This window comes from Armigeres subalbatus, chromosome 3, assembly GCF_024139115.2.
Source record: "Armigeres subalbatus isolate Guangzhou_Male chromosome 3, GZ_Asu_2, whole genome shotgun sequence".
Taxonomy (NCBI): Eukaryota; Metazoa; Arthropoda; class Insecta; order Diptera; family Culicidae; genus Armigeres; species Armigeres subalbatus.
In genome coordinates this window covers 307,748,520-307,776,040 of record NC_085141.1, presented here as the reverse complement: position 1 = coordinate 307,776,040, position 27,521 = coordinate 307,748,520, and the positions used below count along the sequence as shown (strand labels likewise).

At 40.0% G+C, this 27,521-nt stretch overlaps 1 protein-coding gene across 6 annotated transcripts in view; it reads left to right on the top strand.

Moving 5' to 3' along the window:
- LOC134225187 (rho guanine nucleotide exchange factor 11) overlaps nt 1-27,521 on the top strand; it is a 421,082-nt gene that overhangs the window by 125,412 nt on the left and 268,149 nt on the right. For all 6 annotated transcript variants that reach the window (XM_062705053.1, XM_062705052.1, XM_062705057.1 and 3 more), the window contains 3 exons: nt 12,430-12,658; nt 12,778-12,870; nt 22,532-22,589. In XM_062705053.1, coding sequence (XP_062561037.1) covers nt 12,430-12,658; nt 12,778-12,870; nt 22,532-22,589 — 380 coding nt within the window. The remainder of the gene's footprint in view (nt 1-12,429; nt 12,659-12,777; nt 12,871-22,531; nt 22,590-27,521) is intronic.

The following is a 27,521-nucleotide window of genomic DNA, read 5'->3' as shown; positions in this document are numbered from 1 at the left end:
TCATTGATCAGCCCACGACCTCCCTGGAAGTCGCGGCCCACAGTTTGGGAACACATGTTCTAAGCGGTTGTTAGCAAGTTCAACATCGATATATTGAAGGTCAGCTTGCTGGTATTACTATATATTAAGCTGATAGTTGGATTTAAGGTCTGAGGGAAGGGTTTTCCGTTAAAAAAGCACGTGGTAGCACTCTCTGAGAGAGAAAATTGCCCAATTCAGCGCGCCAGAATGATGCTATCAGTGTCGCCAAAATTATTTCATCATTATGCAGTTTACAATTGCTTGAGAATTTGCCGTAAACGGAGAACAAAAGGAATTGGCAACAATGGGGAAGAAATTTATCACTCATGCAGTGGTTCGGCGAGAGAACAGCAGCAGCGCCGACCAATCACGCAATGAGAAAATCAAAATAAACAAACACCAGCTGGTTTTGTAAAATGAAAACATGAGCCGTTTCTAGAACAACATTAGAAAAAATCGTAAGAGGATTTCTGTACAAGGTTTTCACACAAGCTTTGAAAAGGATTTAGGTGATAACAGTTTAGGATTTAGGTGACAAATAAGACAAATAGAACAAATAAGCCAAATAAGACAAGTAAGACAAATAAGACAAATAAGATAGATAAGACTAAGAAGGAAAATAAAGTAAGTTTCTCCAGGAATTCCTTCGGAAGTTCCTCCAGGGATTCGTTCGGAAGTTCCTCCAGGAATTCTTTCGGAAGTTCCTCCAGGAATTCCTTCGGAAGTTCCTCCAGGAATTTCTTCGGAAGTTCCTCCAGAAATTACTGCGGAAGTTCCTCTAGGAATTCCTTCGGAAGTTCTTCCGGGAATTCCTTCGGAAGTTCCTCCGGGAATTCCTTCGGAAGTTCCACCAGGAATTCCTTCGGAAGTTTTCAAAGAAACTTTTGTAGGTATTCCCGGAAGAATTTCCGCAGGAATTCCCAGGGAAACTTCCGGAGAAATTCCCAGCGGAACTTCCGGAGGAATTCGCGGGGAAACTTCCAGAGGAATTCCCGGGGAACTTCCGGAGGAATTCCTGGAGGAGCTTCCGAGGGATTTCCTGGAGGAGCTTCCGGAGGAATTTCTGGAGGAACTTCCGGAGGAATTCCTGGAGGAATTCCGGAAGAATTCCAGGAGGAACTTCCGGAAAAATTCCAGTAGGAACTTCCGGAGGAATTCCAGGAGGAACGTCCGGAGGAATTCCAGGAGAAACTTCCGGAGGAATTCCTGGAGGAACTTCCGGAGGAATTTCTGAAAAAATTTCAGGAGGAATTCCTGGAGGAACTTCTGGAGGAATTCCCGGAGGAACTTTCGGAGGAATTCCCGGAGGAACTTCCAGAGGATTTCCGGGAGGAACTTCCGTAGGAATTCCCGGAGGAACTTCTCGAGGAACTTTTGCAGGAACTTCTGGAGGGACGTCCGTAGGAATTTGTCCATTTGTCTTATTTGCTTTATTTGTGTTATTTGTCTTATTTGTTTTATTCTGCTTATTTGTTTTATTTGTCTTATTTGTTTTCAACTGTCTATCTGATCTTATTCCTATATTTGATTTCAATATATAATATATAATATTTGGTTTCCTCGTGTTCACAAATAGGAATACGCTTTTTTCTTGTGTCACGCTAGATACAAAGTTGACGGACTTTCAACCGCTCTCATCGCTCCTTTCCTGCCGTGCGCCACAAGAAAATATGCTGTTGGCTGCTCTCCCGAAATGGTAACTTTTGTATGGAATTTAAAAAACTTGGTTGAAGTAAAAAGAGCTTCCTGCAAAATTTATTGCGGTGACATATACTTTTTATTACATCAAAATGATCGTTGGAAAAATTCAAAACTTTTGTCAGTTGGGTTTTGCAAAATTTGGTTCCTTTGTGCCTCAAATCATCGGAGAGAGGTACTGAGAAGCAAAAATTTCAGTTCTACAATAGTTCAGTATTTAGAGCTTAATTCAAATTTGGGAAATAGTTGGTCCATGAAATTTTGTAGGAACATTCCTTGATAAATTTCAAAGAGATTGTCAGTTGGGATAAGCGAAATTCGTTCCCAATTCCGAGTTATAGACATTTTAGTACGAAAATAGCGCTCTACCGCGAGAGAGCTTCCCTCAGACCTTAATGGACGGTATAAGATATTTAGATTATTGCTACAATATAAAATGTTTCTTGGGAGATCAATACCATCACACTAGGTACCAATTTAGTTCAACATTTTAATGATACAACCTATTGACTTGCATTTCATTGTTCTGCGATTGACAACCACGATGAACAGATAAGTTTATTTTGGAGTTCAATTTCCAAAGGAAATTATCGGCTTCTCAAAAGCTATATTCATCTTCGTCTCGCGTAAATAACTTTCAAAAAAATCGTTGCGTTCTATGCTAGAGGATTTTTTTTTGTCTTTTTTTATGAGAGAAGAAGGGAAATGTGGGGTTTGAATGAGTTACCATCAGCGTGTGATTATACATTAACACCTCAGCGTGTCGATCAGTGCGCCGCAAGCCATGACTCGGCCCTTTCTAGTCAGACCTCCGTGGTGTGCACACGCACCCACGGAGAGCTGCTGTCATAACGATTCGCTCCGGCCATTTGGGGCTCCACAAGTACGTCGCGATGAGCGTGACTGAGCCGACGGAAGTGGTCACTTCGACACCGATGACCTCTCGATCATACTCAGCTGGAAGATTGGCAGGAGGCGACAGTTGATGCTATATCGAAGTGCGATGGTCACACCACCTCCCCTGGACGACCGGTCGAGTCGCACGATGCGGAAGCTCGGGATATGGACGCTCATTTCCGGTTTAAGGTAGTGATCCCGATGCCCAGCCCCTTTATTTATTAATATTTGTGGGTGCAAGTTTTATATGCCCTCAATACGAATAACAAAGGGGCGGAGCATCGCACGTCGTGTTTAATCTGGCCCTTATGCTTCTACTCTCGCGACACGTAAGAAATCGACTGACTGCAAGTATGTGCCTTGTGCGATGGCCAGGGTTCGTACTTTTCGTTTCGATGAGACGAAATCAAGCGATTCTCGGGTCGGAGGAGAATCTTTTTTCGAAGTTTGAAGTGGAAAACATCTTTCTCCCACCCCTCTTTTCTCCTGAGCTAACCTAGAAAAAAAAACGGAAAACGTGCCTACTTGATGAATTCCATTTTTCGTTTCATCACTTTTACGCCTTACTCACTTTTTGCGAAAATTTTCGGTAAGAAATTAAAAAAAAAAATATGACCGCAACGGGATTCGAACCTAGAACATCAAGAAAAATGGTGACGGAAGCTACTTTTTTTTTGTCTTTATTATCGAAACTTTCAGCCCGAGGCTGGCTTGTCTCGAGTGAAGCTACTCTTTTTGCAATTGGTATTGGCACGAAAGAAAGAGTTAGAGTGAGAAAATGAGCAAATCAACTATTTGCGGCACTGATAGTGGCACTACATTTGGCATGCTACACACTAAAAATCTGGTAAAGTCTGGTCCTGTTTTTTTTTCGAAATTGAGTGGTTATAACTAAGAACGTGGTCTAATTAATTTAAAATTCGTATTGTTTTAAACTTCTTTATGCTGTTGCTTTAAGTTGTTTGAACATGTCTAGTCGTCTAAGGAAGTTTTTTTGCATAAGTGTGGAGAAACATATATTCCCTTCCAAAACCTCCTCATGCCTGATTTGGTTCCATTTGTTTGATTAGTTCTCGAGTTATTTGTTTGGGAGTCCCCCTTTCCAAAGGGGGGAGGGGTCTCAAATCATCTTAAGAACCTTCCCGGTCCCAAAAATCTCTGCATACAAATTTTCACGTCAATCCGTTCAGTAGTTTCGGAGTCTATAAGGTCATTTTTATGTATAGGTATAGATCTTCCAACGTGCTTAATAACGTTTGAAGCATTTTTAATTCGAACGAAACCTATTTTTTGGATTTTTTTTCTTTGCGAAATGTGTTCTCCTTGCTAGAGCGGGAATCGAACCCACACTCCACAACATCAAAATGCGCTTAGACAATAGTGCCGTAATCTGAAAAAGTGACTACTCATCACATAAACAGAAAAATGGAAAACATGTATGTTGTAAAATGGCGGTTACGTAACTTTTCCAGATTCCAGATTATGTTGACAGCCATCTTATATAGTTTTTGGAATCAATTCAATTGTCATTCCAAAAATCAAGGTTTGACTCAGTTAGGCCTATATAAAAAAAAATCCTAGAATTCTCGAGTCAATTTTCAAAAAAAAAAAGAAGAAAATACACTATTTCAATTGCTCAATATCCTCTGGATATTGTTACGTCAAATATGAAACCATGGGCGTACTTAGCTACTAACTCAAAACGCAATCTAGTCTCCAAATAAAAACTCCAAATTCAATTCATTGATCCTAATCCAATATTGACACCAATTTATAAAAATTTCTTTAAAAGACAATCTTTAAATCATGCTTGTTTATTGGAATGTTTTGACTTATAAATATACTAACTTAGAAAACTCCAAGTACAAACAATCGAAATTGTAAACCGAAACTTCAAATCCTGTCTCAATCGAAAAAAATCAATGTTTTTAGTGGATTTTTAAATTCCGGCTTCAAAACAATTGAAATTCAATCACCCAGCATATTTTCCGGAACTAATTTCTAAATCTTATCATTATCTAAACCTAGAACTTGTTTTGTCAATTCAATACTTCCACTTGATTCTTCTCCTGGCTTTTGATTTCTGCACGATCCATTTTTTTTTTGGATTCTTGATGTACGTAACGCTTTTTTTTGTTCTAGACTAGAGTCCTACACGCTCAAGATTTCATTTGCACTGCGGAGACCTGCTCGCTACGGCATTTTTCTCCAACCTCGGAGGCCTGCTCGCTTCAGCATTTCTTTTTCTGATACCTCGGAAACCTACACGCTCTGGATTTTTTTTTTCAACTCGGAGACTTGCTCGCTCCGGCATTCTTTTCTACTACCTCGGAGACCTGCTCGCTCCGCCTTTTTTTCAACCTCTGAGACCTGCTCGCTCCGTCATTTTTTTTCTACTACCTTGGAGACCTGCTCGCTCCAGTTTTTTTATTCGGAGTTCCCTCCGGCAAATTTTTGGTCGCTTCATCATTTTTAGTTTTTCTTCTATTAAATTTGAAAACAACATAAAAAGTTTTTTTTGTTAAATATCTTGGATGTGCATATGCACATATGCATGTTTCGAAATGGACAAATTGAAATGAAACTTGCGAAAAAGAATCCACATGTCTTGGAGGGACTCGAATCCTCAACCTCCTACTCTCTAGATAGGCGTGATAACCCCTACACAACAAGACCACTTGAAAGTCATGTTTGCGGAAAAGCCATCAGACTCCGAGTACAGGTATGTTCCGCTTTTATCAACACGGTCCGTGAGTTTCAGTTGATAAAATCGGAACAGTGACAAAATCGGAATAATTTTCTTAGACAATTTTTGACGTAGGACTAACGTCTTTCTTTACTATACTGGGTGTCATTTAGATTTTTGAAAATCGAGAGCGTTACGCTGAAAGGGAAGATTTCGAACGTTACCGTGAGGCATCTTAGCACCTTAGTATATGAAAAAGTCATTAGAAAAAAGGAATCGAATGTAAACAAAACTTTTTTCATTGACATAGCAGCATGAAGGCTTTTACTTTTGAAGTGTTTCACATTTACTCATTAAAAACTACGAAATACATAAAAAAATAATGAATAAAATCAACTACTCCTGACTCGAAATCCGTCCACCACGGACGTATTTCGAATCAAAGGACCAAAATCCGTACAGCTATTTTTTAACTAAATATTTAAATTGAAACAGTCTGATTGACTATACTACCACTATAAATAGTTCGATACGCACCTTGAGAAGCGATCCCTTCGATTTGTATTCCGCTTATCTTATGTAATAATTAACAATTAGCGAAGAAACACAGTTACTTTTGGTGCAATAATGCTCTACCCGAAAAAAAAAAATGGCGGCAAAAACTCCGTGTTTGGTGGGTGGAGATTTGTTTTTGATTTTTGTTGTTTTAATTTCAAAGCCTTCTTTCCATTTATATGCCCTAAAAGCTTACTGCCAAGTATCTGAACAGGACAAGATAAATTATTTCTACATTAATTACCTTTAACCCTCTTTAATTTATTGATATCTCATGGGGTGGACGGATTTCGATGCTGTACGGATTTCAGTCCCACACGGTACAGTGCTGAACGCCGCCTACAAGGTACTCTCCCAAATTTTATGCTGTCGACTAACACCAATTGCAAGAGAGTTCGTGGGGCAGTATCAGGCGGGATTTATGGGTGAACGCTCTACCACAGACCAGGTGTTCGCCATACGTCAGGTATTGCAGAAATGCCGCGAATACAACGTGCCCACACATCATCTATTTATCGACTTCAAAGCCGCATATGATACAATCGATCGGGACCAGCTATGGCAGCTAATGCACGAAAACGGATTTCCGGATAAACTGATACGGTTGATCAAGGCGACGATGGATCGGGTGATGTGCGTAGTTCGAGTTTCAGGGGCATTCTCGAGTCCCTTCGAAACCCGTAGAGGGTTACGGCAAGGTGATGGTCTTTCGTGTCTGCTATTCAACATCGCTTTGGAGGGAGTAATACGAAGGGCAGGGATTGACACGAGTGGTACGATTTTCACGAAGTCCGTCCAGTTATTTGGTTTCGCCGACGACATTGATATCATGGCACGTAACTTTGAGAGGATGGAGGAAGCCTACATCAGACTGAAAAGCGAAGCTAAACGGATTGGACTAGTCATCAACACGTCGAAGACGAAGTACATGATAGGAAGAGGCTCAAGAGAGGTCAATGTAAGCCACCCACCACGATTTTCTATCAGTGGTGACGAAATCGAGGTGGTTGAAGAGTTCATGTACTTGGGCTCACTGGTGACCGCCGATAACGATACCAGCAGAGAAATTCGGAGGCGCATAGTGGCTGGAGATCGTACGTACTTTGGACTCCGCAAGACGCTCCGATCGAATAGAGTTCGCCGCCGTACCAAACTGACTATCTACAAAACGCTTATAAGACCGGTAGTTCTCTACGGACACGAGACCTGGACAATGCTCGTGAAGGACCAACGCGCACTGGGAGTTTTTGAAAGGAAAGTGTTGCGTACCATCTATGGTAAGGTGCAGATGGCGGACGGTACGTGGAGGAGGCGAAAGAACCACGAATTGCATGAGCTGCTGGGAGAACCATCCATCGTTCACACCGCGAAAATCGGAAGACTGCGGTAGGCCGGGCACGTAGCCAGAATGTCGGACAGTAATCCGGTGAAAATGGTTCTCGACAACGATCCGACGGGAACTACGAAGAGCACCTGAATGGCGATATGGCAGACAACGGTGGCGGTATGGTAATGAACCTAGGAGCACGCGCGCAGGACATGCGACTTCCGGCTCCGAATCTACAGGAAATCCAGGAGGAGATCGGCCGGCTGAAAAACAACAAAGCCCCTGGAGTTGACCAACTACCAGGAGAGCTGTTTAAACACGGTGGTGAGGCACTGGCTAGAGCGCTGCACTGGGTGATTACCAAGGTTTGGGAGGATGAGGTTCTGCCGCATGAGTGGATGGAAGGTGTCGTGTGTCCCATCTACAAAAAGGGCGATAAGCTGGATTGTAGCAACTACCGCGCAATCACATTGCTGAACGCCGCCTACAAGGTACTCTCCCAAATTTTATGCCGCCGACTAACACCAATTGCAAGAGAGTTCGTGGGGCAGTACCAGGCGGGATTTATGGGTGAACGCTCTACTACAGACCAGGTGTTCGCCATACGTCAGGTATTGCAAAAATGCCGCGAATACAACGTGTCCACACATCATCTATTTATCGACTTCAAAGCCGCATATGATACAATCGATCGGGACCAGCTATGGCAGCTAATGCACGAAAACGGATTTCCGGATAAACTGATATGGTTGATCAAGGCGACGATGGATCGGGTGATGTGCGTAGTTCGAGTTTCAGGGGCATTCTCAAGTCCCTTCGAAACGCGTAGAGGGTTACGGCAAGGTGATGGTCTTTCGTGTCTGCTATTCAACATCGCTTTGGAGGGAGTAATACGAAGGGCAGGGATTGACACGAGTGGTACGATTTTCACGAAGTCCGTCCAGTTATTTGGTTTCGCCGACGACATTGATATCATGGCACGTAACTTTGAGAGGATGGAGGAAGCCTACATCAGACTGAAAAGCGAAGCTAATCGGATTGGACTAGTCATCAACACGTCGAAGACGAAGTACATGATAGGAAGAGGCTCAAGAGAGGTCAATGTAAGATACCCACCACGAGTTTCTATCAGTGGTGACGAAATCGAGGTGGTTGAAGAGTTCATGTACTTGGGCTCACTGGTGACCGCCGATAACGATACCAGCAGAGAAATTCGGAGGCGCATAGTTCCTGGAGATCGTACGTACTTTGGACTCCGCAAGACGCTCCGATCGAATAGAGTTCGCCGCCGTACCAAACTGACTATCTACAAAACGCTTATAAGACCGGTAGTTCTCTAAGGACACGAGACCTGGACGATGCTCGTGGAGGACCAACGCGCACTGGGAGTTTTTGAAAGGAAAGTGTTGTGTACCATCTATGGTGGGGTGCAGATGGCGGACGGTACGTGGAGGAGGCGAATGAACCACGAATTGCATGAGCTGTTGGGAGAACCATCCATCGTTCACACCGCGAAAATCGGAAGACTGCGGTGGGCCGGGCACGTAGCCAGAATGTCGGACAGTAATCTGGTGAAAATGGTTCTAGACAACGATCCGACGGGAACAAGAAGGCGAGGTGCATAGGGGGCAAGGTGGATCGATCAGATGGAGGGCGATTTACGGACCTCCTTAAACTGCGTGGTTGGCGACTGAGCTGGACCGAGCTGAATGGAGAAGACTTTTATGTGCAGCACAGACCACTCCGGCCTTAGTCTGGTAATAAATAAAATAAAATTATTCATGAAGATCAAAAGACATGGTTAGATGGTGTAGGGATATACTGGGTCATCCAAACTGTCCTTGAGTTTTAAACTTGCGATCTACAACTGCGACACTAGCTTTTCTCGTCACTAGAATCTTGGATATGTATTCAATCATGTCCATAACATATTCCAGAAGACCAGGAGACATAGTAAGTTGGTTTTGGGACATCCTGGGTTATCGCTGCAAACTGGGATATGTATTCAACTTTATCCATAATATATTTGTGAATATCAGGAGACATGGTCAGATGGTTTTGGGATATGCTTGGTCATCCAAACTGTCCTTAAGTTCAGAACTAATTGAATGCATAATGAAAAAAGAGATCTCATGTCCCGATCTTACGATATCCGTTGACCTCCCGGGAGGTGTAATGGATATAATGGAATTCATATTGCAACTTTGAGTACCGAAAAGAGCTTTCAAGCAGCTGTAGATCTAAAGTCCCGAACCCAAGAACAGTTTGTATTGTCAGAATATCTCATAACTATCTGACTAATGGGTATAATTGAATGCATATTGAAGTTTTGAGTATCGATAATATTTTCTAAGCAGCTGTAGATCTCAAGTCCCGAACTGAATGACAGTTTGGATTGCCCAGAATATCTCTAAACTGTCTTATCATATCCATTGACCTCCCGAGAGGTGTAATGGATATAATTGAATGCATATTGAAGCTTTGAGTACCGAAGATACTTTCTTAGCAGCTGTAGATCTCAAGTCCCGAACTCAAGGACAGTTTGGATAGCCCAGAATATCTCAAAATTATCTTACCATATCCGTTGACCTCCCAGGAGGTGTAATGGATATAATTAAATGCATATTGAAGCTTTGAGTACCGAAAAGAGCTTCTAAGCAGCTGTAGATCTGAAGTCCCGAACTCAAGGGCAGTTTGGATTGCACAGCATATCTCAAAACTATCCTACGATTTTCTTGTCCTCCCGAGAGGCGTAATAGATATAATTGAATGCATATTGATGCTTTCAGTAAAGAAAAACGATTTTCTTGCAGCTGTAGATTTCAAGTCCTGAACCCAAGGAATGTTTGGATGGCCTAGGACGTCCAAGGAAGTTAAAAAATAGTTAATTGTACATCACAGCAACTCTACGGATACGTTTGAATAAAAATCTTATTTTGAAACAATGCAATCCGCTGTCAATACACAAAAATCATTCGTAACCTCACCGTGTTCATGACGTTCCAGGTTGTCATAGGGCCTTGATAGCCCATACCTGACATTTTTCCCTGAATTTCAAGCAATTTTGCTGAATCATGTGCTCTTTGCGATTCGTGCGATTTTATACATCCATTTTCCTGTTTGGGGTCATATATGACCCCGTGTGCCTGAAAGGGTTAAAGAAAACGAATAAATACACAAAACTGTTGCCATTAATAAAAATGCATTACAACTATGAAATAGAAATGATGTTAAAAATCACATGCTCTGGAATTGTAAATAGTTGACATTTTTTAAACAGGATACAATTTTCGAAAGATCCGTATGAAATTCGAAAAGTCTGTCATTATCTGAGAAAATTGGTATGTTAGACTTGTTCATATTATCGAGTGATCATTACATCTCATATTCCATCTATGTATGTATAATATCACTATGTACTACTTTTTTGGGCGAGCTACCTAACTTTGATAAAAGGGCATCTTGTAATAAATTAATCAAGACACATTGTTGTAATGTGAGCGTCCTATTTCCTAATTGAAGAGCACTTTGGATACCCTATTATGGGCGATGCACTCTTGTGACTTTGGAGATAACATTTTCAATACATCTATTTCGCTTGGACTGACTGCTACTACTACTCACCACGAACGCAATTATATTCTGTGCATCTACCGCACAGAATTGTTATAATTACTATTCACAATAATTGTTTTTTTTTGCGGGCTTCCCACCGTGTAGAATTATGATTATTTCGATCGACTAACGCTACTGCACTTTCGAACGTCTCGTCAACGCAGAAGTAGAAAGTTTCACATTTAATTCAATGGTAAAGCATGCGAACGTCCCAACTCGCAAAATAGGAATCGTTTCGATCTACACTATTTTTTCCTGTGGGCATCCCACCAGCACAGAGAAAGAAACTCTTATCAATGGTAAAGCACACGGGTGTCCCGCTAAGCAAAATTGTGTTCATTCCGATTCGAACGCAAAGGAAAAAACTTTTGCTGTCTCAATTTGATGCACGTGCGCGTCCCACCAGATACAGTTGGGATCATTCTGATCCACCATAACACTAATCTTTATGTAGGCGTCCCATCGAGGCAGAAGAAAAGACTCTTGCATTCGATTTAAAGGCAATGTATGCGGATCTCGAGCGGCACACATGTTGCACAAAAGTTACTGTAACCCCTTTACAACCGAATTTAGTTAAATTTGCGTTGCTGCAACCAAATTGGTCTGGATTGTGCTGCTAGGGGTGCCCAACCACGCATTCTACACAGGTCTCGCAGATTGCACCCAGCCCAGTTGTTCTTCTGATATCAGCAGTGTTGTCCAACACTCTGCGCGAAAAAATCTGCTTTTTGATATTGCTCCTTTAGCGTGACACATATCATAAAGAATTGCCTACCTTACGGCTCTTGCAAACGCTGTATAACTCTGTAACCAACCAACCAACCTTATATGATTTAACGCACCATTTTCTTATATAACTTTCGGTTATCTATTCGGGTTTGTCCCTCGTTGAAAGCAACTTGTGAGAAAATTGATTAAGACTTCTAATATGAAAGGTTGGCTAATGTTTTTTTTTCAGTTTTCGTGTGCACAAGCACACACACATTTCGGACCACCTTCTTTGCCAGTGAGCAGAGATTTCAATTTGTAGGAGGAAGGTCATTCGATTTTTATCGTCGCCAAAAAGTGCCCTTACTAAGTGCTCGCTTTACAAAAAAATCTACACCTGCATAAATTCTGGTCTACCGTATTTTATCCAATCTACTTTGAATTATATCATGTAAAAGTATATCTGAGTTACAAAATGAGATTGGCATTCAAATATCATTGAATAAATTGTGATTTGAGTGCTGCAACGGTTATTATAATACATATTGCGTAGCTTCGGAAGAATACCCCGTATTGTTACTTAAACCGAACTATCGTAAGGGTAATTGGCAAAATTTGGTTATTCATACCTCATTCACATTCACAAATCTGTTACAAACATCAGACAACGATTCATTAAAGCCACACTTACATAAAGCGCAATTTGTAGATTAGCGAACATTTCTCTTAGCTTTATTACATCATAATTTCATTTCGATTCGAGTTCTTCACTGCTTTTGTTGATTGTGTGTTTTTTATCTTCTTCTTCTTCCATGTTCCATTTTTACACGACTCTCCACTTGATTTCACTTGGCTTCTGCATGGTTTGCCTGCGAATTGCGAATGGCGTTTGTGCGTGGCGCGTTGTTGACGATTGATGCAGGTCGCCATCGCACCATCATCATCACCACAGCCGCACCTCGTCCACCAGCAGCAGCATCGGCCACAACTTGAACGGTAACTCCACATCCGGCCATCACCACCAACAGCAGCAGCGACAGCAACGACCCCAAACGCTGACCCCGACCCGGGACTCGCCGAAGAATGCCACGGTCCCAATGCTGACACTGGTGCTCACCGTCAACAAGGATGCCAACGGGTACGGGATGAAGGTAAGGACGGATCGCTCACACACGGGAGAGAGAGAGACAGTGGAGCAAGTTTGAATTAATTTTTCTATTTGAATGTTTTTCTTCTTTGTATTTTCTTCGTTTTGCTTGAACACATTAAGGTTTCCGGTGATAAGCCGGTGTTCGTGGAAAGCGTCAAACCGGGCGGCGCTGCGCAGAAGGCCGGTCTGATGGCCGAGGATATGATACTGAAGGTAAGTCACTCCACCGCTAGTGTAGCGTTTTGTGAACAGCAGGTTTCAAACTGGATTGGCGCATGGGCGTAGCTGCCGTTGTAAAATATTGTTTGTTGTTGTAAACAAACAGAACCCAAAATTTCTCTTTCTACGGGAGTGTGTTCGTGCGTGACGTGGGAAAGAACGAGAAAAAGTCGATGATAATGAATTTCGCGGCGTGCAGCTGCGTGTGGAGGTGGCACTGACCTGACTCAGCAGAGCCATTCACCTATCTGAGTATAGCAGCTACGATGTTTTCTCTGCCTCCCTGCTGTTGTTTCCTATGGGAGATCTACTTTCGTTAGCAATAGCACCTGCAAACCCACATTTGCCTTCGGACAGATTTTAGCGGTGTTTTTTGGAATTTAGAAAAAATAATACGCCAATGCTATTACGCTTCGGCGCAATTCCATGAGGTTAAAACGATGAGCTTATCGTTGAGTAACAATAATACTATCTTGATATTCTAAATAATATTTTTGAATAAACAAAAGGCACTTTTGAAAAAGTCAGAAAATGCTTAATTTTATCGCTTTTTTAATATTCTTTCAAAAAACCACACTTTTTAATGCTCTCTAGAATACTGTTCAAAAAAACAATTTTGTAAATGGTAAAATTTTATTTATTTTATGTATAATATATTAGGGTTTTTTTGTGTGTAGATTGCCATTTGGAAATTTAATTTTTTTTTTCTGCATGGTTTATTTTTAGCATTTTTAAGTACTTTTTTCTGGGTTTGCAAGCCACTCTTCTTTCATTCAGGATGAGAAACATTTTTGGTTTTTTTTCTGTCAGTTCATCAAAACGGCGTCAAAATCAACTAATCAAGCTTCTAAAGAACACTGTAGCATACTTTGCCATTACACATTTTGCTTAAAACGAATGGACGGTTGGTTGAAACTATCAAATGGAGCTACGCTACGCTGGAATTTTTGTAATAGGCTTTCCAGATTTAACTAAATACCCTTCATAAAACTTATCTTAACTAAGTCCAATTACTATCTTTTGTCCAGCCTGAAATTCAGGGTCTGTACTAAGCCATACACTAGGATGTTATCGATCATTTAGTAATCTGCGTTCGATCACTTAGTAGTTTGTCTATAACTCATTTCAGGGGCTAAATGTCAAAATGCGTTGTATGGTGGACTTCTAGTGCGAAGGTTTTTCTATAACTCTGCCTAACAGGTCGAAGTTTGAATTTAACTTATACTGGAGCTATAGCGCTAGTAGCAGTAACTTATACTAAATGATAATAAAATTGCAATCATTTAGTATAAGCTACTGCTACTGGAGCTATAGCTCCGTTATTAGTAAAATTCAAACAACGAACTGCTAGGCAGAGTTGTAGATAAACCTTTGTACTAGAAGTCCACCATACAACACATTTTGAAATTTAGCCTATGGAATGGATTATTGGCAAACTACTAAGTGATCGAACGCAGATTACTAAATGATCGATAACATCCTTGGCCATACACATTTTTGTATAATTTAAAAACTAGTCTACATAGAGAACATTCCGAGATATCGATGTAAAAATTACAGACTGTGGCAATAATAACCCATTGTCCATAAATTAAATAAATTGTGCATCGATATGCGAATAATAAAGTTATGACTAAAAGTAAACAGGGATAGTATTTCTCCATTCTTTAGAATTATTTTTCAATACAAATCATTATTTTGGCTTTGTATTGTAAATTACGCTTTCATAAGCAATTACACAATTAGTGAAGAAAAAAAATCCACAGGAAATTCCCTCGAACAAAGCCGTGAAAAACTAAAACAATGCAACAATCCCATTGAAATTGAAAAGAACTTTCCTTCAAAACTCAGAAGAATATCCCAGAAAAGGCGGCAGAATTTTCCGAGAAAACTCGATGGAATTTCCTGAGGAAACATGAAATAATATGCCGAGGAAAATTGAAAAATCTCACGATCGAAACTCTCCTTGGATAGTTCTCCACAATTGCATGGAAATTTCTACGATTTTCGTCGATATATTCCTCAAAACGTCCTTGGGAAATGCCTACAAATTTGCTTGGAGATTTCGGAGATTTTTTTTCGGGTGATTCCTTTGAATTTCTTCGGGATTTTTTTTCGAAATTCCTCGAAAAATTCCTTCGAAATTCCTTAAAATTTCCTTTGAAATTCCTTCGAATTTCCTTGGAAAATTTCTTCTAATTTCCTTGGCAAATTCCTTCAAATTTCCTCGAGAAATTCCTCCGAACATCCTTGGAAAATTCCTTCGAATTTCCTTGGAAAATTCATTCGAATTTGTTTGGGAAATTCCTCCGAACATCCTTGGAAAATTCCTTCGAATTTCCTTGGGAAATTCATTCGAATTTGTTTGAGAAATTCCTTTGAATATCCTTGAGAAGTTTCTTCGCAGGTATTTCCCAAGGAAATTCGCAAGAAAATCCCGAAGAAATTGGAATGAATTTCCCATGGAAATTCGAGAGATATTCTAAAGGAAATACATGGGAATCTCTCAAGGAAATTCGGAAGAATTTCTCAAGGAAATTCGGAAGAATTTCTCAAGGAAATTCGGAAGAATTTCTCAAGAAAATTCGGAGGAATTTTCCAAGGAAATTCGAAGAAATTTCCCAAGAAAATTCGAAGGAATTTTTCAAGGAAATTCGAAGGAATTTCCCAAAGAAACTCGAAGAAATTTCCCAAGGAAATTCGAAGGAATTTTCCAAGGAAAGTCGAAGGAATTTCCCAAGGAAATTTGAAGGAATTTCCCAAGGAAATTTGAAGGAATTTCCCAAGGAAATTCGAAGGAATTTCCCAAGGAAATTCGAAGGAATTTCCCAAAGAAATTTGAAGGAATTTCCCAAGGAAATTCGAAGGAATTTCCCAAGGAAATTCGAAGGAATTTCCCAAGGCAATTCGAAGCAATTTCAAGGAAATTCGAAGGAATTTCAAGGAAATTCGAAGGAATTTTCCAAGGAAATTCGAAGGAATTTCCAAAGGAAATTCGAAGAAATTTCTCAAGGAAATTCGAAGGAATTTCCCAAGGAAATTCGAAGGAATTTCCCAAGGAAATTCGAAGGAATTTTCCAAGAAAATTCGAAGGAATTTCCCAAGGAAATTCGAAGGAATTTCCCAAGAAATTCGAAGGAATTTCCAAAGGAAATTCGAATAAATTTCCCAAGGAAATTCGAAGAAATTTCCCAAGGAAATTCGAAGGAATTTCCCAAGGAAATTCGAAGGAATTTCCCAAGGAAATTCGAAGGAATTTCCCGAGGGAATTTGAAGGAATTTCCCATGGAAATTCGAAGCAATTTCCCAAGGAAATTCGAAGGAATTTCCCAAGGAAATTCAAAGGAATTTCCCAAGAGAGGTTGAAGGAATTTCCAAAGGAAATTCGAAGGAATTTCCCAAGGAAATTCGAAGGAATTTCCCAAGGAAATTCGAAGGAATTTCCCAAGGAAATTCGAAGGAATTTCCCAAGGAAATTCGAAGGAATTTCTCAAGGAAATTCGAAGGAATTTCCCAAGGAAGTTTGAAGGAATTTTACAAGCAAATTCGAAGGAATTTTACAAGCAAATTCGAAGGAATTTCCCAAGGAAATTCGAAGGAATTTCCCAAGTAAATTCGAAGGAATTTCCCAAAGAAAATTCGAAGGAATTTCCCAAGAAAAATCGAAGGAATTTCCCAAGGAAATTCGAAGGAATTTCCCAAGGAAATTCAAAGAAATTTCGTAAGGAAATTCGAAGGAAGTTCCCAAGGAAATTCGAAGGAATTCCTTTGAATTTCCTCGAGAAATTTCTTCGAATTTCCTTGGGAAACTCCTTCGAATTTCTTAGAGAAATTCCTTTGAATTTCCTCGGGAAATTCCTTTGAATTTCCTCGGGAAATTCCTTTGAATTTCCTCGGGAAATTCCTTTGAATTTCCTCGGGAAATCCTTTCGAATTTCCTAGGAAAATTCTTTCGAATTTCCTCCAAGGAAATTCAAAGGAATTTCCCAAGAGAGGTTGAAGGAATTTCCAAAGGAAATTCAAAGGAATTTTCCATGGAAATTCGAAGGAATTTCCCAAAGAAATTTGAAGGAATTTCCCAAGGAAATTCGAAGGAATTTCCCAAGGAAATTCGAAGGAATTTCCCAAGGAAATTCGAAGGAATTTCCCAAGGAAATTCGAAGGAATTTCCCAAGGAAATTCGAAGGAATTTCCCAAGGAAATTCGAAGGAATTTCCAAAGGAAATTCGAATAAATTTCCCAAGGAAATTCGAAGAAATTTCCCAAGGAAATTCGAAGAAATTTCCCAAGGAAATTCGAAGGAATTTCCCAAGGAAATTCGAAGGAATTTCCCAAGGAAATTCGAAGGAATTTCCCGAGGAAATTTGAAGGAATTTCCCATGGAAATTCGAAGCAATTTCCCAAGGAAATTCGAAGGAATTTCCCAAGGAAATTCAAAGGAATTTCCCAAGAGAGGTTGAAGGAATTTCCAAAGGAAATTCAAAGGAATTTTCCATGGAAATTCGAAGGAATTTCCCAAGGAAATTCGAAGGAATTTCCCGAGGAAATTCGAAGGAATTTCACGAGGAAATTCGAAGGAATTTCCCGAGGAAATTCGAAGGAATTTCCCGAGGAAATTCGAAGGAATTTCCCGAGGAAATTCGAAGGAATTTCCCGAGGAAATTCGAAGGAATTTTCCGAGGAAATTCGAAGGAATTTCCCAAGGAAATTCGAAGGAATTTCCCGAGGAAATTCAAAGGAATTTCCCGAGTAAATTCGAAGGAATTTCGAGGAAATTCGAAGGAATTTCGAGAAATTCGAAGGAATTTCGAGGAAATTCGAAGGAATTTCGAGGAAATTCGAAGGAATTTCGAGGAAATTCGAAGGAATTTCGAGGAAATTCGAAGGAATTTCGAGGAAATTCGAAGAATTTCGAGGAATTCGAAGAATTTCCGAGGAAATTCGAAGGAATTTCGAGGAAATTCGAAGGAATTTCGAGGAATTCGAAGGAATTTCGAGGAATTCGAAGGAATTTCGAGGAATTCGAAGGAATTTCCCGAGGAAATTGAAGGAATTTCCCGAGGAATTGGAAGGAATTTCCCGAGGAATTGAAGGAATTTCGAGGAAATTCGAAGGAATTTCGAGGAATTCGAAGGAATTTCCCGAGGAAATTCGAAGGAATTTCCCGAGGAAATTCGAAGGAATTTCCCGAGGAAATTCGAAGGAATTTCCGGAGGAAATTCGAAGGAATTTCCCGAGGAAATTCGAAGGAATTTCCCAAGGAAATTCGAAGGAATTTTCCAAGGAAATTCAATGGAATTTTCCAAGGAATTTCCCAAGGAAATTAGAAGGAGATTTTCAAGGAAATTCGAAGGAATTTCCCAAGGAAGGAAATTCAAAGGAATTTCCCAAGGAAATTCGAAGGAATTTCCCAAGGAAATTCGAAGGAATTTCCCAAGGAAATTCGAAGGAATTTCCCAAGGAAATTCGAAGGAATTTCCCAAGGAAATTCGAAGGAATTTCCCAAGGAAATTCGAAGAATTTCCAAGGAAATTCGAAGGAATTTCCCAAGGAAATTCGAAGGAATTTCCCAAGGAAATTCGAAGGAATTTCCCAAGGAAATTCGAAGGAATTTCCCAAGGAAATTCAAAGGAATTTCCCAAGGAAATTCAAAGGAATTTCCCAAGGAAATTCAAAGGAATTTCCCAAGGAAATTCGATGGAATTTCCCAAGGAAATTCGAAGGAATTTCCCATGGAAATTCGAAGGAATTTCCCAAGGAAATTCGAAGGAATTTCCCAAGGAAATTCGAAGGAATTTCCCAAGGATATTCGAAAGAATTTCCCAAGGAAATTCGAAGGAATTTCCCAAGGAAATTCGAAGGAATTTCCCAAGGAAATTCGAAGGAATTTCCCAAGGAAATTCGAAGGATTTTCCCAAGGAAATTCGAAGGAATTTCCCAAGGAAATTCGAAGGAATTTCCCAAGGAAATTCGAAGGAATTTCCCAAGGAAATTCGAAGGAATTTCCCAAGGAAATTCGAAGGAATTTCTCAAGGAAATTCAAAGGAATTTCCCAAGGAAATTCGAAGGAATTTCCCAAGGAAAGTCGAAGGAATTTCCCAAGGAAATTCGAAGGAATTTCCCAAGGAAATTCGAAGGAATTTCCCATGGAAATTCGAAGGAATTTCCCAAAGAAATTTGAAGGAATTTCCCAAGGAAATTCGAAGGAATTTCCCAAGGAAATTCGAAGGAATTTCCCAAGGAAATTCGAAGGAATTGTCTAAGGAAATTTCTTTAAACTACTTTAATTCGAAGGAATTTCCCAAGGAATTTCGAAGGAATTTCGAAGGAATTTCCCAAGGAAATTCGAAGGAATTTCCCAAGGAATTTCGAAGGAATTTCCCAAGGAATTTCGAAGGAATTTCCCAAGAAATTTCGAAGGAATTTTCCAAGGAAATTTGGCGAAATATCCAAAAGAAATTCGAAGGAATTTCCTGAAGAAATTCGAAGGAATTTCTCATAGAAATTCGAAGGGATTTCCTAAGGAAATTCGAAGGAATTTTCCAAATTCGAAGGAAAAGAGAAGGAATTTCTAAAGAATGTCCTAAGGAAATTCTAAGGAATTTCCCAGGGGAATTCGAAGGAATGTCCCAAGGAAATTGTTAGGAATTTCCCAAGGGAATTCGAATGAATTTTCCAAAGAAATTCGAATGAATTTTCCAAGGAAATTCAAAGGAATTTCCCAAAGGAAATTCGAAAGAATTTTCCCAAGGAAATTCAAAAGAAATATTCCAAGGAAATTTGAAAGAAACTTTCCAAAGAATTTCGAAAGAAATTTCCGAAGGAATTTCGAAAGAAATTTCCGAAGGAAATTCAAAAGAAATTTCCGAAGGATATTCAAAAGAAATTTCCCAAGGAAATTCGAAAGAAATTTATCAAGGAAATCCGAAAGAAATTTCGCAAGGAAATTCGAAAGAAATTTCCCAAGGAAATTTCGAAAGAAATTTCCAAAGGAAATTCGAAAGAAATTTCCCGAGGAAATTCGAAAGAAATTTCTCTGGAAATTCGAAGGAATTCTCCAAGGAAATTCAAAAGAAATTTCTTAGGAAATTCAAAGGAATTTTCCAAGGAAATTGAAAGGAATTTTCAAGGAAATTCGAAGGAATTTTTTAAGGAAATTCGAAGGAATTTCCCAAGAAAATTTTTTTGGAATGTCCCAAGGAAATTGTGAGGAATTTCTCAAGGGAATTCGAAGGAATTTTCCAAAGAAATTCGAATGAATTTTCCTAGGAAATTCAAAGGAATTTCCCAAAGGAAATTCTAAAGAAATTTCCTAAGGAAATTCGAAAGAAATTTCCTAAGGAAATTCGAAAGAAATATTCCAAGGATATTTGAAAGAAATTTTCCAAGGAATTTCGAAAGAAATTTCCCAAGGAAATTCAAAAGAAATTTCCCAAGGAAATTCGAAAGAAATTTCCCGAGGAAATTCGGAAGAAATTTCCCAAGGAAATTCGAACGAATTTCCCAAGGAAATTGGAAGGAATTTCCCAAGGAAATTCGAAGGAATTTCCCGAGGAACTTCGAAGGAATTTCCCAAGGAAATTTGAAAGAATTTCCCAAGGAAATTTGAAAGAATTTCCCAAGGAAATTTGAAGGAATTTCCCAAGGAAATTCGAAGGAATTTCCCAAGGAAATTCGAAGGAATTTCCCAAGGAAATTCGAAGGAGTTTCCCAAGGAAGTTCGAAGGAATTTCCCAAGGAAATTCGAAGGAATTTCAAAGTTGCAAATTTGCTTGAAATTAACTCCACTATCAGGAAAAAATAACAGGCAGGGGCGATTAAGGGCTTATGACAGATTTTTATCCAAACGTATCCGTAGAGTTACCGTGATATATAACAAACTATTTTTAATCTTCATTGGTCGTCCTAGGCCATCCAATTTGTCCTTGAGTTCGAGACTTGAGATCTACATCTGCAAGAAAGTCTGTTAAGTCCTCAAAGCTGCAATATACATTCAGTTATATCTATAACAGTTCCTGGGGGATCAACAGATATCGTGAGATAGTTTTGAGATATTCTGAGTCATCCAAACTGTCCTTGAGTTCGAGACTTGAGATCTACAGCTACAATAAAGTCTTTTTTCAGTCCTCAAAGCTTCAATGTGCATTCAGTTATATCCATTACAGCTCCTAGGAGATCTCCCGGCTCAAAAATGCGATACTTGGAAAATTCTAGGCCATCCAAACTGTCTTGTAGCACAGAATCTACGTTCTTAAGCTTGCAAACTAGCGTGTTTTGCCATTCAATGTCTTGATTTACGTTCAACTCTGTTCATCACATCTATTGGAAGGCTGATCTGAGGTATTTTGAGTAATCCAAACTGTTCTTGTGTTCTTGACGTGCGATCATTATTTGTGACAGTAGCTTTTTTCCTTACACAAAATTTTGATACGAGTTCAACCACACCCGTTACATCTACTGGAAGTATAAAATGGATCGGCAGATAGTATAAATGTTCTAAGTCATCCAAACTATCCTTGAGGTGCAGTCAACAGTTGTAGCCTTGGCTTTTTCCACTACTCAAGCTTTTGATACGTATTCAACTATATGCTTTGCATCTCCTGGAATTCTATAGACATCGTTATATAGTTTTGGATATTCTAGCTCATCTAAACTATACTTTTAACTACAGAAATCTCTTCCCAACGCTGTTATATGTATGTGATTATTACAATTGTTGTAGATCGCAAGCTCTGAACTTAAGGACGCTTTAGATGTCCCAGAATATCCCAAAACCATCTGACCATGTCTTTTGATGTTCAGAAATGTTTTATGGACTCGGTTGAGTTTATATCCAAGCTTGGAGTGACGAAAAAAGCAAGTTTCGGGCTGTAGATCGCAAGTTGTGCACTCAAGAACGGTTTGGATGACCCAGGATATCTCAAAACCGTCTCATCATGTCTCTTGATCTTCAGGAATATGTTATGGACATGGTGGAATACATATCCAAGCTTGGAGTGACGCAAAAAGCTTGTTTCGTGGCTGTAGATCGCAAGTTCTGGACTCAAGGATGATTTGGAAGACCATCTGATTATGTCTCTTGATCTCCAGGAACATGTTATGGAGATGGTAGAATGCATATCCAAGCTTGGAATGACGGAAAAAGCTTGTGTTGTGGCTGTAGATCGCAAGTTCTGTTCTTGGAATATATCAAATTTACTGGTTAATACCGCTTGAAAAAAAATGCTGAGGGTGACTGGGTTCGATTTCCGATGCCGTTCTAGGTAATTTTCGAGTAGGAAATTGTCTCGACTTCTCTGGGCATAAAAGTATCATCGTGTTAGCCTCATGATATACGAATGCAAAAATGGTAACTTGGCTTAGAAACCTCGCGGTTAATAACTATGGAAGTGCTGAATGAACACTAAGCAGCAAGGCGGCAATGTCCCAGTGGAGGATGTAATGCCAATAAGAAGAAGAAGACATTCGTTGAACAGGAAGATTGTTGTGTTATAGTGATTAATTATCATTGATCCGTTTCCAGCGATAAATCCTAATACTGATTCCAAATGATATTTTCATTAATGCTCGTATAGCTACCACCATATTAATTGCATTTCTTTCTTTTTTCTCCCCGTCCGAACAACTTGCCTGCGCGCGGCCGCACTCGCTATAGGTTAATGGAACATCTGTACGATCCTCGACGCATACGAACGTGGTGGAGTTGATCAAAGGTAAACAAATAGTTGTAAATCCAATCCGGTGCGAGAAAAAAAAGAAGGAAAATCTCCAGTGCTCGGCTCAATTCAATGGGTGATCCGTAGATGACTTGTGGTGTGGTTCCTAAGCACGCGTGGTTGTCCGTTGTGCTGCCGCTTCACAGTGCCTACAATAGTTAACGTGAAGCGAAACATTAGTTCCATATGTAGGTGTACTGCGAAGTCTCCAGCTAGAAACTCTTGAAGTTGAATCCAGTTAGTTAGTACGAGTGCCGTGCTGGCGGTGTCGATGCGGTTCAAGGAATATTGCATTTCGTTAAATGAAATAACAAAAGTGACTTCTCTCGTTGCCTGTTACTGTTTTCTTGACCTCATCGTCGCGTCGATTTATGGTACTTATGGCAATAGAGTCTTTCATCACGTGCGCGTTTTGTTTCGGTAGCTAATTGAATGCCCTACAATAAAGAGGGAATATGTCATTAAAATAATAAACATGTGTTTAAGAAGCAGGAATAGGCAAGGCTTTCAAAAGTAAGATGCGATTCTATGAAGCCAGACCGCATTGTAGGTGTCCGAATACTTGAATATTTTACTTAACATCAGATTTTTCGTGCAATGAATAGAATGTGTGGCATCTTCATGAATTTTGGAATTCTTTATTTAGATGTTCATACTTGAATTATTACATGTCTGAACATTGCATTTTGAAGCTTATATATTTTAGCCATTCACGTCCGTGCATATTCTATTTCTCCGTGGGAGCAACTTGAACCGCCTTCTCACTTGCGTATCGTTTTAAATGTTTTCATTTACCCTTTAGTACCGGTGAGATATAAAGGAAAGCTGCCTGGCTGTTGTTGGTATATTTTGCTACCTCTGCGTGGCCGCGGTGTATGTGTAATGGATTTTATTGCGCATGATAAAACGCACATTTGTGTCACGTCGGATTGTTGTTTTAAAATTCTGCGCGCTACGGCCACGAGTGTTTCTCTGTCTCTGTGGCGGAATTTGATTAGGTTTCACTTTCCGTTGCATGAGGTTGTTTGTTTATGTTTTGACTACTGTGTTGTAACGAGGAGGGGGAGAGAACTATGATGTTCGATGTTTATTTTGACTGCAATGCTATTGCTGTCAGAAGAAGCTGTAGATATTAATCTTGTTATTACATTCCAATGCATAGCGGAAAGTACCGGGAACGTAGTTGGAGCTCGTTTGAAAACGTTAGTTCTGTACCGTGCAATGTATAAAGATTGGGCAAAAGAGCAAATTGAGCATGATGACCGTGCATTTCGTAGTTGCTATTCCGTGATTGAACAATCGCAATTGCACAGGGAATACATGGATGGAAGCATTGAAACATGGGATTTGCTCTCCAGCCTCAATGTACACAGTCCGAGTGCTCCAGTATTTTAAATGGCATATGCGCATATTGTAAACCCGATTGCCATTAAAACGAGGTATTCATGATACTCCAAAAGTTCTCGAGTTCAGTTCATAGTATCTACCAGATCAATCGTGACCTTTGCAATGTCCTCATCGTTAGTATGTACTCAATCCAGTTCAAAAAGCATATAATCCTAATTTCCATGGAGAGGTCCACCAAAATAATCTTGAGTTGACAAGATTAAGATATCTACGAGATGCACAATAACTAAGGAGATGTGTGTGTCGAGCAAGTTTTAGAACATCGACTCAGGTAGGGTCCACTGTAGCTTGTAAAAGAAATGAATAAAGCTCTAGCAGCTCGATGGAACTGTTGAGATGTTTAATTTTTTTTTCTGTTCGGGTGTGCCACTGCGACCAGTTATTAGATCTATTGTAGCGTTACCCGTATCCTTAGTGTTTAAGTGCATGTCGAGTTACTCAATTACTATTGATAAGCAATGCAGTTTCGTTTTCGATACAGTTGCTGTTTTGTTTTCTCAAGAGCACCATGACAAGGTCCCGCTATTTAGACCCTTCACAGAGAACAATCCCATTGAAGGCGCTCCCCTTATTAATAGGAAATCAGTCCTTTCTTGAGAAAACAGAACAGTAATACTGTTTTTGGCCATGCATCGGAGCCCTAGTTACATCCTTGTCTTGCTTCTAGAATATCATCAGTAAAGCTACAAACTCGGGATTTAGCTCTGTCTACAAGACCATTTCAAGCAATACCAATTCAAAATTCGATCAATTTATGTCTTTTGATCGGATTTTCGGACATATACCTCGACTTAGGACATTTTGTTTACTAGGCATGTTCCCTAATACATCTAAGAATAAGTACTCCAGAACGGTTTGAATGGCCTAGGTCTAGGACATCCGAAAAAAAAAAATACGCGTATTTAGTACTAGTTTTGGCAGGACCCAGTAAACCCAAATTCATATCCGTAAATCTGTGAAATAAAGGTGTCCTGATAGGGTTAAATGAAAATTGGGATAAACATTTTAAAACGAAAGGATCTACAAAACTGTAAACAGCGGCGTCACACCGTTGTTGATGATAGGCGTCCGGAAATTCTCCAGTATTTCGTCTGAAAGTTTCTCCAGGAATTCCCCTCGATGTTCATCCAGGAATTCCTCCGGAAGTTCCTCCAGAAATTCCTCCGGAAGTTCCTCCAGGATTTCATCCGGAAGTTCCTCCAGCATGTCATCCAAAAGTTTCTCCAGGATTTCGTCTGAAAGTTTCTCCAGGATTCCGTCCGAAAGTTTCTCCAGGAATTCCCCTCGATGTTCATCCAGGAATTCCTCCGGAAGTTCATCCGAAGTTCCTCCAGGACTTCGTCCGGAAGTTCCTCCAGGATTTTGTTCGGAAGTTCCTCCAAGAATTTGTCCAGAAGTTTCTTCAGGATTTCTCCTAAAAGTTTCTCCAGGATTCCGTCCGAAAGTTTCTCCAGGAATTCCCTTCGATGTTCATCCAGGAATTCCTCCGGAAGTTCATCCAGGATTTCGTCCGGAAGTTCCTACAGGATTTCGTCCGGAAGTTTCTCCAGAATTTCGTCCGGAAGTTTCTCCAAGATTTCGTGTGGAAATTCCTACAGGATTTCGTCCGGACGTTCTCCAGGATTCCACCCGGAAGTTCCTCCAGGATTTCGTCCTAAAATTCCTCAAGGAGAGAGTGGAGATATATCAGCTTCCACACAGATATTATTCCCTCCCCCTTCATACGGGAGTTTGGCAGAAGGAAGGTCGTGCGACATGTGCCACCACCAGCGCCGTAGCGTGTGGTTGGCCAGGTTGGCCCCCGCCAAGGGCGCCAGGCCTTAGTGGGGCGCCGAAATCCAGAATTGGGCTATGGGTAATGATGACGAATCTTATGAAGGTTACTTTTACACGATTGGATACCACTTGAATTTTCTTCGATTTTTGTTATTTTTTTGGGGAGGTTAACTCATTGTTTTATTGATGCTAAGGGTCTCAATTGGTTGAAATCAAACCGTGTAAGAGTCTTGGTATATTCTATTCTCAAATTTACCGTCTCGAAGTGTTTAAGATTCCAGCTTTTAACGGACGATTTTCTTGGGGACTACATCCGTAATCAACCGTTTGACCAATTTCCGAAAGGCTCTTTCCCGTCAATAACTGATACAGGTATCAGAACGTCGGCTCAGGGAGCACCTCCACTAACTTTTTTTTTATCATTTGTCTGATGAAAAAGGAAGTGAATAATAGAAAGGAAAATGAATTCAAAATGAAAAGAAGAATGGAGCTAGTTTCTGGAAAAGAAACCCTAGATAAGAACTTCAATATGTACGCCAAAGGCGGAACACAGAGTAGACTGTAAGAAACGCGTATAATTTTTGTTCGTTAAGTTCGTTAACTAAGAATTCTAAGCCGTCTTCAAATAATAGATACTCGGAAGCAGTGATATGGAGTTTGTTTTATTTGAGCATGAGCATGATCAACCCACGGTTGCTACTCCGTTATTACCAGGTCAGCTGTAAATTCACAGAGAACCAACAGCTGTTTTTTGTCTAACATCATATTTTAAGAACTGGTTACCCAAAAATAAGCAATACCATCGCCGGCCGTGTCCGAATGCAGGTCAATTGAGGAATAGGTAGGAAATCTTACCTTCCACGAGAAATCACTGGGATGTTGGATATATTTTGGGTAGGGAGTGTGGCTTGATTTAAAATAAAAACAATCGAACGAACGCTTATTATTTTAATTATCGACCGCACTACACATCTGGATGCGAACTAAATTTTAATTTTCTGAATAATTTACTTACGCACAATGCAGAACAAAATTTCGGTGACCAGCCGTTCGTTTTGCTTTCCGCATAAAGCAAAACTCGTGATAGGGAGTTTGTTTTAAGTTGAGATAAATTTTGGGCCATTGATCCAGTGACATTTTCGATTCCTTTAAACCAGACAATTGTATGCGGGTGAAAAAACAAGCAATAATGGGTGAATATTCGATGATATTTTGAATATACAAAATACCGAAACCACAAAAGGCCGAAATCACATAAGGCCGAATCACAAAAGGCCGAATGAAATCGGCAGACCAACAAAGTGGACCGGAACGAGCGCGATTGATTAAATCCACGACGTAAAAAAAGGTTTATTTTGAAAATATCCCAGCTCTTATCATGCTATTTGTTTTAAACAAGCATAAATATAAGGGGCGCCCAATAACGGTTTCGCCAAGGGCGCTGGGAGTCCACGCTACGGCTCTGGCCACCACAAATATTGGCCTCCGCTCGCTTTCAAATCGACTTCTCTAAAAACATTCTTCATGCCTGCCGTATCCTAACGAAACTATCAATTCTATACTTTCGCCTCTAATTCTATCATGAACATGTACGTCTAAGTTTGGAAGATGATTTTAGCATTTTCCGTATCATCCTCAAGGATGTCGACCGGAAGTTCCTTCAGGATTTCGTCCGGAAGTTCTGGAAGTTCCTCATAGATTTCGTTCGTTAGTTCTTCAGTATTTCGTCCGGAAGTTCATCCAGGA